The sequence below is a fragment of the Pantherophis guttatus genome, chromosome 4 (genome assembly GCF_059756535.1).
Source record: "Pantherophis guttatus breed Tessera chromosome 4, ASM5975653v1, whole genome shotgun sequence".
Lineage (NCBI taxonomy): Eukaryota > Metazoa > Chordata > Lepidosauria > Squamata > Colubridae > Pantherophis > Pantherophis guttatus.
Genome location: NC_142066.1, coordinates 30,483,165 through 30,496,625, shown reverse-complemented (window position 1 = coordinate 30,496,625; position 13,461 = coordinate 30,483,165). Strand labels below are relative to the sequence as shown.

Genomic DNA, 13,461 nt, shown 5'->3' with positions numbered 1-13,461 from the left:
CCCACCCCGCAGCCCCACCTATCCCGTCAGAAACCTTTCCCCACTCCCTTTCCCCATTCCCAACCCCGCCCCTTCATCCCCACCCCTTCCCCCCTGCCTGGGGAGGAGGCGCTGCCTTTGTTCCGCCAAGGGTTAACCTGGATTGTGTCTGTCACCCAGTTGCCCGGATGCTGATGTAAGGGGAGAGCTCGAGAGATCCCTTCAGATTGCAGTGAGAGGAGGCGAAGGACCAGCCTGGGAGAAGAGCCTCGCCAGGAACATCCTTCATCCACAGCATCGTCTGGACCAGCTGAATGATGCTGGTACCCGGGCTGTAGCATTCTTCCTTCTTCTCTACCCTCCCTTTCCTGATGCCGAGAGCATCTCCCTCCTGCTAAACCCATCAGGATGCCGGCCTCGGTATTGTCCCTATAGGGGGGCACTGGGGGGGCCTTGCCTCGCCTTGCTGTACCCCTTCCCATCCCACCACCCCCTGTTTCTGATTGTTGCTCAGAAGGGCGACAGACAAAAGCCATGTCCGGTGGCAAAGAAGCAGGTGGGGTCCACCCTTACCAGTCGCAACAGAGCCAGCAACATGCTCAGTATGTGGGGCCCTATCGGCTGGAGAAGACTCTGGGGAAAGGGCAGACCGGTGAGTCTCTGGCAGATTTGGAAGTGGAGTCTGGAAAGAGAGCACCAGTTCCACGGGGTGGGCATGGTATGAGTAGCTCAGCTGCTGAGAAAATTGCTTTCATCTTGGCCTCGGATGTATCTAAAAACAGAGGATAATGAAGGAACATCTGGGGTGTTTTGACCAAACGGTCCAGGTTAATTTGGCCCACTGGGAGGAATAAAACATGTTGAGGTGGTACGTGAGTGGAACTGTTGATCCTATGGCAAGCTAAAGGTGGGATTGAGAGGGTGGGGGAGCATAGGGCTCCTCTGGAAATTCATTTGGGGTTTGTGAGGTGAAGGTGTTAAGAGAAGGTTGCATTCCTACTTTCCTAGAGGTTTTTTGGGGGGAAGGGAAGTAAATGGATGCCCTGCTTAGGGCAAACAGCTTTTTGGTAGGTAAGTGGGCATGGGGTGCGGTTTGGGGGATATCATTGGAGATGTTGGAGGTGCTGGTGGGGGCGGGAATCTCAGAAGAGAGATAATGTTAGTCTTATCTGTGTTGGAGTATAGTTAGAGGAGAGCATCAAATGTTTCCCCTGTTCAAGTATATTTGACATGCTGGTAACCTGCAAGAAATAACATTGTAATAGTAAAAAGGCATAGGTTTTTAAAAGGCCACAACTATATTACTACTTAGCTGGAAGTGTCGTTAGATTCCTCGAAGACACAATGTGTACATGGTCGCAGAGAGATGTATGTTCTGTGTCTTTGTAAGAGGTGTGTGTGTGTGTGTGTGTGTGTGTGTGTATAACACAACCACTTAAACAGAGGGGAAGGTAAGCTATGGATTTCATGGTTGGATCACTTTTAAGCCTGCTTTCCAGGCAGCTATGCCAGGCAATTGGGGCCTGAAGGAGAAGGTGTCAGAGGTGCAGCTGATGCTTTAAAAAAAAAAAATACTGCAATGACCAGGCTTGGTTGGGGAAGAAGAAAAACCCAAAACAGGGAGGGAGAGGCTAGAAAAATAAGGGATGGGGATTTGGACATCCTGATCTATTTGCTCTCTGTCTCTGTCCTGTGGGGACTCTGGATCTGAGGGCTGAAACTAGGGATGGTGAAGGCTGTTGTGGGAAGGCCTATACATTTCTCTCCTCCACCACCTCTTCTCCTGCTGCAGCACTCCGTATGAATGGAACAGGGATTTAAAAAAAAAACCCCTCTCTGCAGGGATGCTGATTCGACTGTGCGGTTTATACGATGGGCTTGGTTACGAGAGCGACTGCTTAAATAAATGCCTGAGAATGGGTTTTATGGAAATCTGTCTTCTGTAGCTCCTTGTCTTCTTCTTTCTTGGTCAGGCACTGGAGGGAAGACTGGAAGTGGGTTGGGGGGGGGATCTATCCATCTCTCTGCAATGATGCAGGAAAACTCAGACCACAGGCCTCTCTCCCGGGTCCTTTAATTTCTGTGTGTCTGTGGGTAGAATGAGCTTTGAGGCTTCAAAAGGGGGGTGGAGGGGAGGTGGATTTCTGCAGTGGCCAAAAAAAAAGAAAGAAGAAGACATCCTGCCTTTAGAAGAGGCCAGCGTATATGTGTGTGTATGCATGTTTGAGAGTTGTTATCCCCCTCCCTCCCCGAATCGTTATAATAAAGATCTGGAGCAAGTGGATAAAAGAAACAGAAGAGGCAGCAGGGAATAAGGAAGGGCCAATTTTGCTGAATAATCATTTCTTGACTGTGGCAGCAGACAGTTTATACAAAGATGATTCAAGAATATCCCTATAAATGGGCAGATGGATGGATGTTGTTCTTGGCCTGGAGGGGGGGAGCAGGGGGGCTGGGGGGGGGCAGGGGTAGAAACAACCAGGTTGTTTCTAATAGACCAGAAACTGGGAAGCAATTGGGGAAGGTAGTAGGGCAAATGGATGCCTCATCCCGAGAACAGAGAACTTAGATTCATTTTACTCTGATGATATTGGCATGGATTCCCATCCATTTATTTCCTTGTCTTAAGGAGTTGAATGTTCGGTAGGGAAGGAGATGGATAGGCAATAAGTGAAGCTCACAAACAAGAGACATGCCCAAGGTCATCAAGGAGCTACTGGCAGCAGAGATGCAAATAAAGAGTGGTAGATTCGGTGTCTCCGTGATGACCCTGTTTAGTTTTGTTTTTCATTCCCTAGCCAAGCTAAGATGGGATGGTCCAGCTGGACCTGGGGTGTATGATGAATGGCCTGTCTGCCTGTGCAATGAAGAATCATTCAGATATGGAGAAAACCGTTTTGCAAACTTTGCAAAAGAATCTGTGTATGATATGGGTGGTAAGCATGGCTGCACTGAAAAAGTTCTAAAATTATGGAAATATTCCAATAGTAACCAGAAACCCCTTTTTCTTTTTCTTTTCTTTTCTTTTCTTTTCTTTTCTTTTCTTTTCTTTTCTTTTCTTTCCTTTCTTTTTCTTTTCTTTTCTTTTCTTTTCTTTTTTTTTTTTGCAATTAGAATCCCTTTCAGTGGGTTTGTTACATGCTGTCTGGGCAGGGATGCAGCTGGTAGCTTGCTGTTCTTGGATTTAGGAAATCTATCAGTTATGAAACCGCAATAGATGAGATTCTATGGATGTCAGTCATACTTCAGTCCTATTGAAATCAGTGGGAGCCCACGTTATTAGTTATTTTTTATTAACACTTTTTAGTACTTCAGAGAAGGTATAGTCCAGGTTGCTAGCCTTTGTCATACCCATATCACATACAGCATTCCTTAGCAATGATAAGGATTACAGAGTTTGGGCCCATACTTGCCGATCTATCACAAGTGCAACAAATCTTAAATTAAAGTTATCCTGAGCATGCTTATGTTGTTCTGTGTAAGCTAGGATCTTTAATTAAAACATTACTTTGCAAGCCAATATATTGCCACATCCACAAGCATGGACTGACAACACACACTTGGGGATGCCGACAACATTCAAAATGTTGTCAGTTTTGGATTTCATCAGAACTAAAGCATGAATGATAATACTGGAACAAAACAAGCGGATGTGTATCGGGAAAATCTGGTGATCTTAGGGATATTTGCAAGATGTAGTTTTGAAATTCTTTGTTCCTTACTCCAACCCAGAAGCAAAACTTCTTTCTTGCTCTGAATATATTTCCCATGGATATTTTAAGCTATGTATGTATGTTCATGTGCTTTGGAAAGAAATAATAATCACCAACTTAGGTCCCTCTTATTTATACATTTAGGTTGGAGAGACACTTATAAAGCTAAAAATGAGCTCTAAGTCTTCATGTTAGGAAATCTTTTTTTCCCTAAAAATAGAACATGGAGATTTCTCTACCACCCTGAAACTTTTGTTTATATTTGATAAGGTTACTTAAACATATTTAAATCGGAATCTATCATATGGGGAAACGGACAAATTAATTCCCTGATTTTTTTTCTGAGATATATTCTGTACCTAGTAAGCTAAGTATCTATGGAGATTCTCAATCATCCAGGTCATGGTTTGTCCCAAAGGTGCTTTTCAAAAGGCAACTGGACACGTTTCACTTCTCATCCAAGAAGTTTCTTCAGTTCTATTAGAACTGAAGAAGCTTCTTCGATGAGAAGTGAAACGTTTTCAAGAAAAAACTAAATGTTCAGTTGCCTTTTAAAAAGCATGTTTGGGACGTACAACTAAATAGTTTTAGTCTCTTAACTCTTATTATTTATTTATTTAAAATATGTATGTGATCACTCCAGATCCCAGGAGGACTCATGACCATTATATAAAATAATATCAAACGAAGAATAAAATCAAATAAACAAAAACCCCTCAATAAAATTAGCCTTAATTTTTCCCCCATCAGTGTTTGTGGGAAATATGTTGTTTGACTCACCATAAAATGTTCTGATTTGTTCTATTGATATATTTATTTGTTATATCCCATATTTCCTATAGGAGCTCAAGGTGGCACACATGGCCCTCCTTTACCTCTTTATTTTTACCTTCTCCACCACACTGTCAAGATATCTTAGACGAGGATGATACCTAGCTTGATTCACCAATGAACTTCACCCTGAGTGGGGAGTTGACTTCTAAGTCCTATGAATCCTGTTCCACCATTTTTGATTTACATCCTGCCTTTCAGTGATAAGACCTCCAAGGTGGCATTTATAAGGTCATCCTTTATTCTTTTCCTCACAGCGACAACTGTATAAAGTAGATTGTGCTAAGAAAAAGTGAACACTGTAGTTCCCAATTGCCCACTGAGTTCACTCAATCTAATCCTCTTATACTAGTTGAAAGGCTGGTTCTCTGTGTAACCAGCCTTGCAAATAATCTCACCAATATTAGGTCACAAAATATATGAAGTCATGGAGGACTACTGTTTCGATCTGCTAGGAATAGTCATTTTTTTCATTGTATCCCCTTATGGCAAATTGCAATCTTTTTTTCTCACCCTTCCCTCTGATTGCCTCTTGGAGAGGATGCCACCAGCATTTGGGTACTTTGAGTAAACTGCGTACATGTTATCCTTCAGGTTTCAACTTCAAACTCCAAGCAAAATCTCACAAAGCAGAACAGATGTGCTTCAGGGGTGGTATAGACTTACCTTCACTACCGGTTCACAAATGTGAGCACGCATGTGCCACACTCTGCACATGCGCAGGAATGTCTGCGCATGACCAGAGCATCAGGAACGGGAGTGATGATGTCCAGGTGGGTGGGCGGAGCCTCCCGCAGCCGCCGCTACCGGTTCCCCCGAACCGGATAGAACCAGCTGAATACCACCGCTGATGTGCTTATTTTATATGTGCACAAGGGTGTAAATTCTATAGGCGGGAATGGTGCGGAATTGGGCAATGACATTTCACATACTGTTGCTGTCAAAGGAAACTATAAAAAGTATAGTGGACAATATGTTTGCGGGGAAGGGGGCTTAAACACTTCCTGCAGCCAAGCATAGCTCATTATCAATAAAGGAGAATATTTGTAGCTCAGGGTTGAAATGAGGGATCCTTGGTGGCTCTCTGAGTTTGATTGTTTTCTTGCAGACGTTTCATTACCCAAACTAGTTAGAAAACAACCAAGCTCTGAAAGCACCCAGGACCCCTCATAGCTCCATTATATAATGAAATTCAATTCCCACCACCCCAGGAGATACTCCAATACACCCAGCTACAAGGATGCGGAAAGCTAAAATTATAAAGATGTCCTCAAGCTAAACTTTGGTGACTTCATGAACACTACCATGTTATGGGACAGGTTTATTATCACTGATTGTTTTGTTATGGTTGTTTTTACTTCCCAATGTAGTTTATATTCTTGATAATCCCCGTAATTTCCCATCCAAGTACTAAGTAAATCCAAGCCTGCTTAATTCCAGGGGCTTCTACAGGGACAGTTGTATATAATCCTTACAAATGTTTGATCTTCAAGTGTTCATTTGTGGCTGATATTGGAGGCAACTATATTACTAAATATAGGCTAGATGGAGCAATGGAAAGCCTACAGATACCCAAATTGGGTTTAGAGTGTGCTAAGGACTCTATGCTGAGGAGACAAATCCAGAAAATGGTGGTATATTTTGTTTTCCAAGGGATCAATTCCATCTCTGAAGTGAAAGTCATTTGATAAAATCAGTGAAAGTTAATTCTCACGCGGTCAAAAGTAGACTACAGTATCTAACACTATATCAGACTGTTTCAAAAACAAAGAACAGATGGAAACTATATATTCCACCCCAAGAGAATTGAGAAACGGCACAATATAGTTGATTATTATAAATAAAAGTCATTTATTAGAATTCATATTATGGCTTCTTATCTTTTGATAAACTTTATATCAGATGTTAGTAAACTTTCTCAGGTTCCCTAGAAACCTCTGGGCAAATCCAACCCATGATGATTAACAATAATACACAAACAATAATAAATCTGTAATGAAAACAGGACGTAAAACTAACAGATGTTATCAAGCATTGGGAAAAAAACCCTATCTATATAAATGCATAGGCATGAATGCTAAGGTATCATATAGAAGCCCCTTTATTTCTTACACTGTAAAACAAGAAAGGGCAAATTTAAAGTATGCATTTGCTTTTCATTTTCATTTGGTTTGGTTTGGTTTGGTTTGAGAAATCTTGAGAAAATTTCCTGTACAAATACAAACGTACATATACTGTAATTTAGTAGAGCCAAATTAATGTTGTAGATGTTCAACAAGACACTGATCCTCTCCCCACTCCTCCCATAAGATGCACAGGTAGTCCTTGACTTACAACCACAATTGGGCCCAAAATTTCTGTTGTTAAATGAGACATTTCTTAAGTGAGTTTTGCCCCATTTTACGACCTTTCTTGCCTCAGTTATTAAATGAATTACTGCAGTTGATAATTTAGTAACCCTGTTGTTTAGTGAATCTGGCTTCCCTATTGACTTTGCTTATCAGGTCACAAAAGGGGATCACATGACCTTGGGACTCAGCAATGGTCATAAGTATGAACCAGTTGCTAAGCATCTGAATTTTGATCACATGATTGTGGGGATACTACATGGGGTTTTAAATGTGAAAAATACTCATGTCATTTTTTTCAATGCCGTTGTAACTTGGAACAGTCATTAAATGAACTGTTTTAAGTCAAGGTCTACCTGTAAACTATTTTTTTAAAAAAACTTGTTACCATCTTTAATGAAATTGCTTTGGAAGTAGCATACATTTCCATGATAAACATTTTCCAAACTCAAGTTCCCAGAATCATTGTAGTTCATTAATGCCAATGTTGGAAACTTATCTTTTCCCGTGGCAAACAGAATTAAGAATACAACCATGAGGGAGAAGAGACCCATTGCTTCAGACAGGGCAAATCCCAGTGTAGCATCTACTGTTTCAAAGAAGGATGCCTGGCATAACCGATGAATAGATTTCTAAGGTTAAAAAAAGGTAAAGGAATCCCTGCAGATTTTTACTTCACTAGTCGTTGCTCATTTCCATTTCAAGGAAATTCCGTTTTGAGGCAGCGCTGGCCGAAGAAGTTTCCGTAGTCATGTGACTAGCAGGATGTTATGGAGCATTGTTACCACTGTTACCAAAGTGATACCTATTTATCTACTTGTATTTGCATGCTTTTGAACTGCTAGCTTGATAGGAGCTAGGGCAAGGACAGGAACTCACTCTGTTGCATGGTTCTCGAGTCTCAAACATGGGCTGCCGGCTTTCCAGCCAATGTCTTAATCGCTAAGCCATCCTGCCACTCCTAGATTCCTAAAGACACTTTCAATACCACCGCCAGAACAGCCCCTTCTCCTGTCAAATGCCTGCAGGAATAAATTTGGCAGTGGTGTCAATGTTGAGAGCATTAGGAGGAGGAAGGAGTATTAGGTATGTTCACAGTCTTGAGTTATTTGTAAAAACAATAAAGTGGGATATAAATAAATAAAACCACAGCAATAAAATCATAACAATTAGAGAAATCCTTTGGAACTCCCTTAGTGCTTGTTGACTGAGCTTGATGCATGCAAACATAGTTGCTGCTAATGCTGCACTGTTGGGAGAGTGGGGGGCCACTGCAGCTCTTCAGTTCTTAGGGATCCGGGGTTGCTCCTGGTAGTTTGGTGATGGTGACAGCAGCAGCGCCTAAGTGAGTACAGGTAAAAAAACAAAATCAGATATATTTTAATCTATTAATAATATATTGAAAGATAAATAGGTTTTTCTAGGGTCTTTGAACCAAACAGCTAACATCTCTTTTAATTAACACAGTTTTGTAACAAGCAAGAAAAGAAAAAGCAATACAGACCCATGCATCAGAATTTGCAAAGGGATCCTTAGCAAGAAAGATAAGGGAGTTACAAAGTTGAGCTTGTTTAAATTGATTAAATATTGAAAACTACGTTAATGGGATCTTGATCCCTTTCCTCTCTTTTCAGGTTTCATTAAAAATACAGGTGGCCCTCGTTATTTGTGGGGGCTCTGCTCCAACCTAACAACCACAGAACATGAAACCATAGATCACGAGACTTTGAAAAAGCACCCTACAGGCAGGGAAATTCCGCCATTTTTTACACATGCAAAAAAATACACAAAAACTCATCCGACCACATCCTCTAAACACAACTCTGCCAAAAACCATTGCTGCACGAAACACTTTACCATAGATGATGAGCAGCGGTTTGCATGTATTCGTTTAATTTTATTTTACAGTATTGTTAGCCTGCCCAGTCCAAAGTCAACTGCAAAATGCTAGGCCAATGAAGACTGCATATCCTGATAAAAAGTGGGGGGTTTTTTTGTTTTTTTTTTGCTTTGCTTTTAATTTATATGCCGCCCTTCTCCGGAGACTCAGGGAGGCTTACAATGTGTTAAGCAATAGTCTTCATACTTTTGTATATTTATACAAAGTCAGCTTATTGCCCCCACAATCTGGGTCCTCATTTCACCTATCTTTGAAAGGATGGAAGGCTGAGTCAACCTTGAGCCTGGTGAGATTTGAACTTGCAGTAATTGCAAGCAGCAGATGTTAATAACAGTGCTTTTAGTCCACTGTACTACAGGCTCATAAATATTTAATCCAGCCTCATCTTCCAACCTTATGAATGTGATAGCACCCTAACTACCCCATAAACCAATGGCTGGGAGATCTGGGAATTGTAATCCAAAATTTATTTAGAAGGGACCAGTTGGAGGGGAGGCTATTTTAATGTGTTTACTTATGAAGATAGCAAAAGGCACCAAAAGAATATTTAGCAAAAAAAAGAGAGAAAAAATTCTCTGTCCTGATATTTGATGCTATGACCAGTGCCTACAAAGGAAATAGGATCATTGTCAAGCATTAAAAATTAAGCCCTCTTTTTATTTAAGCTCAAATTACATGTAGGATTTTTGTTTTGTCTTTTTTTGCCATGGAAGTGGATTGACACTGCTTGATTCAAGGATTTTTAAAATTCTTCCTATTATGGTTCACAGCCCTGGAGTTCCCAGTGAATCTTACTCTGCTTAATGTCTTGGGATCATCCATTTTTAGGCGAATGCTTGCCACCTGCAGTACACACTGAGGAGCAAACTTTTTTTTAAGTACTGGTAAGTTACGTTTTGAGTGTAACCATGTGTTTTTCTCTTCTGACTGTTCTGCGTCCTTCACCTTCCATATTGCAAAGTTTCCAACCATAGGCCAGGGATGGGATGGGGGGAAAAGGGCAGATACTAATATTTTGGCAAATTGCAAAGCATGGCTGCTGGATTTCATGTGACAACAAAGTGCGCAAATCAGTGGTGAAATCTAAAATTTGTTACTACCGGTTCTGTGGGCGTGGCTTGCTGCTGGTGGGGAAATGTGACTAGGTGGGCATGGCCTTTTTTTAAAAAAACTTTTAAAACCATTTTTTCTATAACCTCTTCGGCGAAGAGGTTGTAGAAAAAATGCTTTTAAAAGCCTCTGAGGATCCCAGCTGAGTTGCCTGATCGGCAGAGGCTTTTTTTCTTTTAAATGCCTCTGACGATCCAAGCTGAGTTGCCTAATGAGCAGAGGCCTTTTTCTTTTAAATGCCTCTGATGATCCAAGCTGAGTTGCCTGATCGTCAGAGGCATTTAAAAGAAAAAAAGCCTCTGCCGATCAGGCAACTCAGCTGGGATCGTCAGAGCCTTTTGAAAGCATTTTTTCTACAACCTCTGAAGAGGTTGCACAATCATCAGAGGCTTTTTTTTTTTTTTTTTACTTTTAAAAGCATTTTTTTGGCCGAAGAGGTTGTAGAAAAATGCTTTTAAAAGTAAAAAAAAAAGCCTCTGATGATTGTGCGGCTCAGCTGGGCATGGGGGGGGGCAGGGATTTTTGCTACTGGTTCTCCGAATCATCCGCCTCCATCGCTATTGGATCAGGTGATCCGGTCCAAACCGGGAGCATTTCACCCCTGGCGCAAACGTAAGACCACACTTGGAATATTGCATCCAATTTTGGTTGCCATAATGTAAAAAGATGTTAAGACTCTAGAAAGAGTGCAGAGAAGAGCAACAGAGATGATAAGGGGACTGGAGGCGAAAAGATATAATGAATGGTTACATGAATTGGGTTTGTCTTGTTTAATGAAAACAAGGACTATGGGTGATATGATAACAGTGTTCCAATATCTGAGGGGCTGCCACAAAAAAGAGAGAGTCAACCTGTTCTTCAAAGCCCCTGAAGTCAGGACAAGAAGCAATGACTGAAAACTAATCAAGGAGAGAACCAACTTAGAACTAAGGAGAAATTTCCTAACAATTAGAACAATCAACCAGTGGAACAGCTTGCCTCCAGAAATTGTTGGTACTCCAACACTGGAAGTTTTTAAGAAGAGATTAGACAACCATTTATCTGAAATGGTATAGGGTTTCCTGCTTGAGCAGGGGGTTAGACTAGAAGACCTCCAAGTTCCCTTCCAAATCTGTTATTCCATTACTCTGTCTCTAGATCAGTACTTCTCAAACTTGGTGGATTGGGGGGGGGGAGTATTATTGTTTTTACTGTTTGTATATTGGGTTTTTATTTTTTGTAAGAAAATGTATATGGCACCTATTCACTGAGAATGAATGGGTGCCATATACATTCTCTTAAATAAAATAAATATTAAATAAATAAACTTACCTTGCTAGCTGGGGAATTCTGGGAGTTGAAGTTCATACACCTTAAAGTTGCTAAGGTTGAGAACCGCTGCTCTAGATTAACTGCAGTTGCCCTTCCTTTAGCCTTCCTGTGATTTATCAGGGCTGTTTATTTTAGACAGCTCCATCACAGTCTGAGACCCAATCTGACTAATTTGATAGCACTGGTATGATATATAGATATGATACACTACGAATAATAAAATCATAGAACTGGAAGATATTATTTAGTATATTGAGTGCAATCCCCTGCTCAGTACAGAAACACAAATTAAAACATTCTGTATGATTGGCTGTCTTCCTTCTCACATACCAGTTATGTTAGACAATTGTCTGTCTGTTTGTCTATCCATTTATTTATTAATTAAATTTATTTGTCGCCTATCTCACCGTGGGGTACTCTAGGGGGTATGTATTAAGAGACTAAAAAAGAAATAGTGAATGTGGAAATCCACCCTTCCCATTTCTTTATGTCCCAATGATGTGAACTTGAACAGCAAAGTCAAAGGAGGGCTATAATTTAGCTAATAATGGAAAAAGTTGTTTTTATGGGCTTACTATAAAATTCTGTGTCCTTCAACTGATTCAGTTTTACCACCAGTACAACTTATGGAATGTTTTCTAATTGCCTTTTGGCAAGCTGTATTAATTTATTTTTAAGATGAGATTGTTTTTCTCTTCATTATGTTGGTAAACAAAGCTATAAAGAGGAATATATTTTCAGAAGTCAATGTATGAAACTCTGTTAGGTATTAAATGATATCTTCAGCTCAAATTAAGACAGGGGTCCCCAACCCCTGGTCTGTCGACCAGCAGACCGGGCCATAGCATGCCAGAAACCAGGCTGCATAAACAAGCAAAGCCTCATCCACGGGACACAGACAGCACGTGAAACTACCCCCTCTCCGGTCCGCCCCGTCTCCCCACGGAATCGGTCCCTGGTGCCCAAAAGGTTAGGGGCCACTGAATTAAGACTTCTACTTGTCCTTTTCCCAGAAAGTGAGTATGTATTGGGGCATAATTATCTTGCAGTAGTAATATCAAAGCCACAGTAAGCATCTAGCAAGAAGAAAAGTTTGATGGCCCTGTGAGTAGCTGGCAGAACTTTTTTAACAGTTGAAGAAAAAAAGAAACTCAGTAATACCATCATAAGTAAAACATATTTAAAAATGGAATGTGCAGGTATAAATGCTTTCATCTCAAGATGCTACATGTAATGGCAAGAAAGAAAACCTTTTTGATCAATCAAGGTATTTCCAATTTCCCTTTCAGATAGGCTTCAACATCAGTAATGGCCAGGGATTATGGAAATTAAAGTTGGACATATATGGGGGATAACATGGTTGGGAATTATTTATACAGATCTGTGAAAACACTCAGTTTTGCCAAGGAATAACCAACCTAGTACCCTTTAAGTATTGTGGACCATAGGGTCCATTAGTGGAGCCAAAAGATCTAGAAAATGTATACAGTATCAGCTTGCCTTCTGTAAATTTGCCAAGTTGGAGTTATCTCAGTTGTTTATTTGTCAAAAAGATTTGAAGAGACTAAGTGATTTTCTTAGGACCTTGTGTTCCCTGCTTCTGCTCCCTAACATTCCCTCCTTCTCCAATTTGGGAGGAGAGAATCTGTAAAGAAGGCTTTTATCAGGGCAGGTGCGGACAAGCAAGTGTCCTACATTTGTTTTGGACCAACTCCCATCAGCTGCATCTACCAAGATGAAGGATCAAGGATTAGGGAAATTTTAGTTCAAATGTCTAGAGTCTGCTGGACTGTCTAATTCTGCTACAGGGATTTACACTGACTCAATTTGAGAAGAATCTGGGTCCCTGCCAACATATACTCATAGAGGATGTATCCAAGGCCTCTGAGCTGTGTGATGCCAGGGAGTGAATGCGTAGTTTGCAAATCGGGACTTGATGCACAAAACAACCTGGAAGTGAACTTCTGTGATGACCCAGGAAAAATGCAATGTGAGCACTTACTATAGATGCTGGCGTGTTGAGGGACAAGATAGATCTACGGGCTGATTCTGCACAAAAAGGAGCAACAGAGAGAGAAGTGAGAAGTACTCCCTCTCCAGCCTACCCCAAGGCACTCCGCAGTGGCAATATTCACACTGAACCATAAATCAGCCAACTATATTTTAGTTTAGCATGCTGTGTGAATGCAGCCTATGTAAATGGTGCAAACATATGTTCATACTACAAATGGCTGTATCACAAACATCTAGTTTAACCACAAGATCTCTG

General features: G+C 40.9%; 1 protein-coding gene across 7 annotated transcripts in view; it reads left to right on the top strand.

Annotated features, from left to right (window-relative positions):
- The first annotated feature begins 157 nt into the window (after nt 1-157).
- Nucleotides 158-13,461, top strand: part of BRSK1 (BR serine/threonine kinase 1) — a 66,526-nt gene continuing 53,222 nt past the window's right edge. For 3 of the 7 annotated variants that reach the window (XM_034423220.3, XM_034423218.3, XM_034423222.3), the window contains exon 1: nt 176-631. In XM_034423220.3, coding sequence (XP_034279111.1) covers nt 514-631 — 118 coding nt within the window. In that variant the 5' untranslated portion in view covers nt 176-513. Of the gene's footprint in view, nt 632-13,461 lie in introns of all 7 variants that reach the window. The other 4 variants (XM_087893907.1, XM_087893906.1, XM_087893904.1 and 1 more) reach the window with 4 other exon arrangements.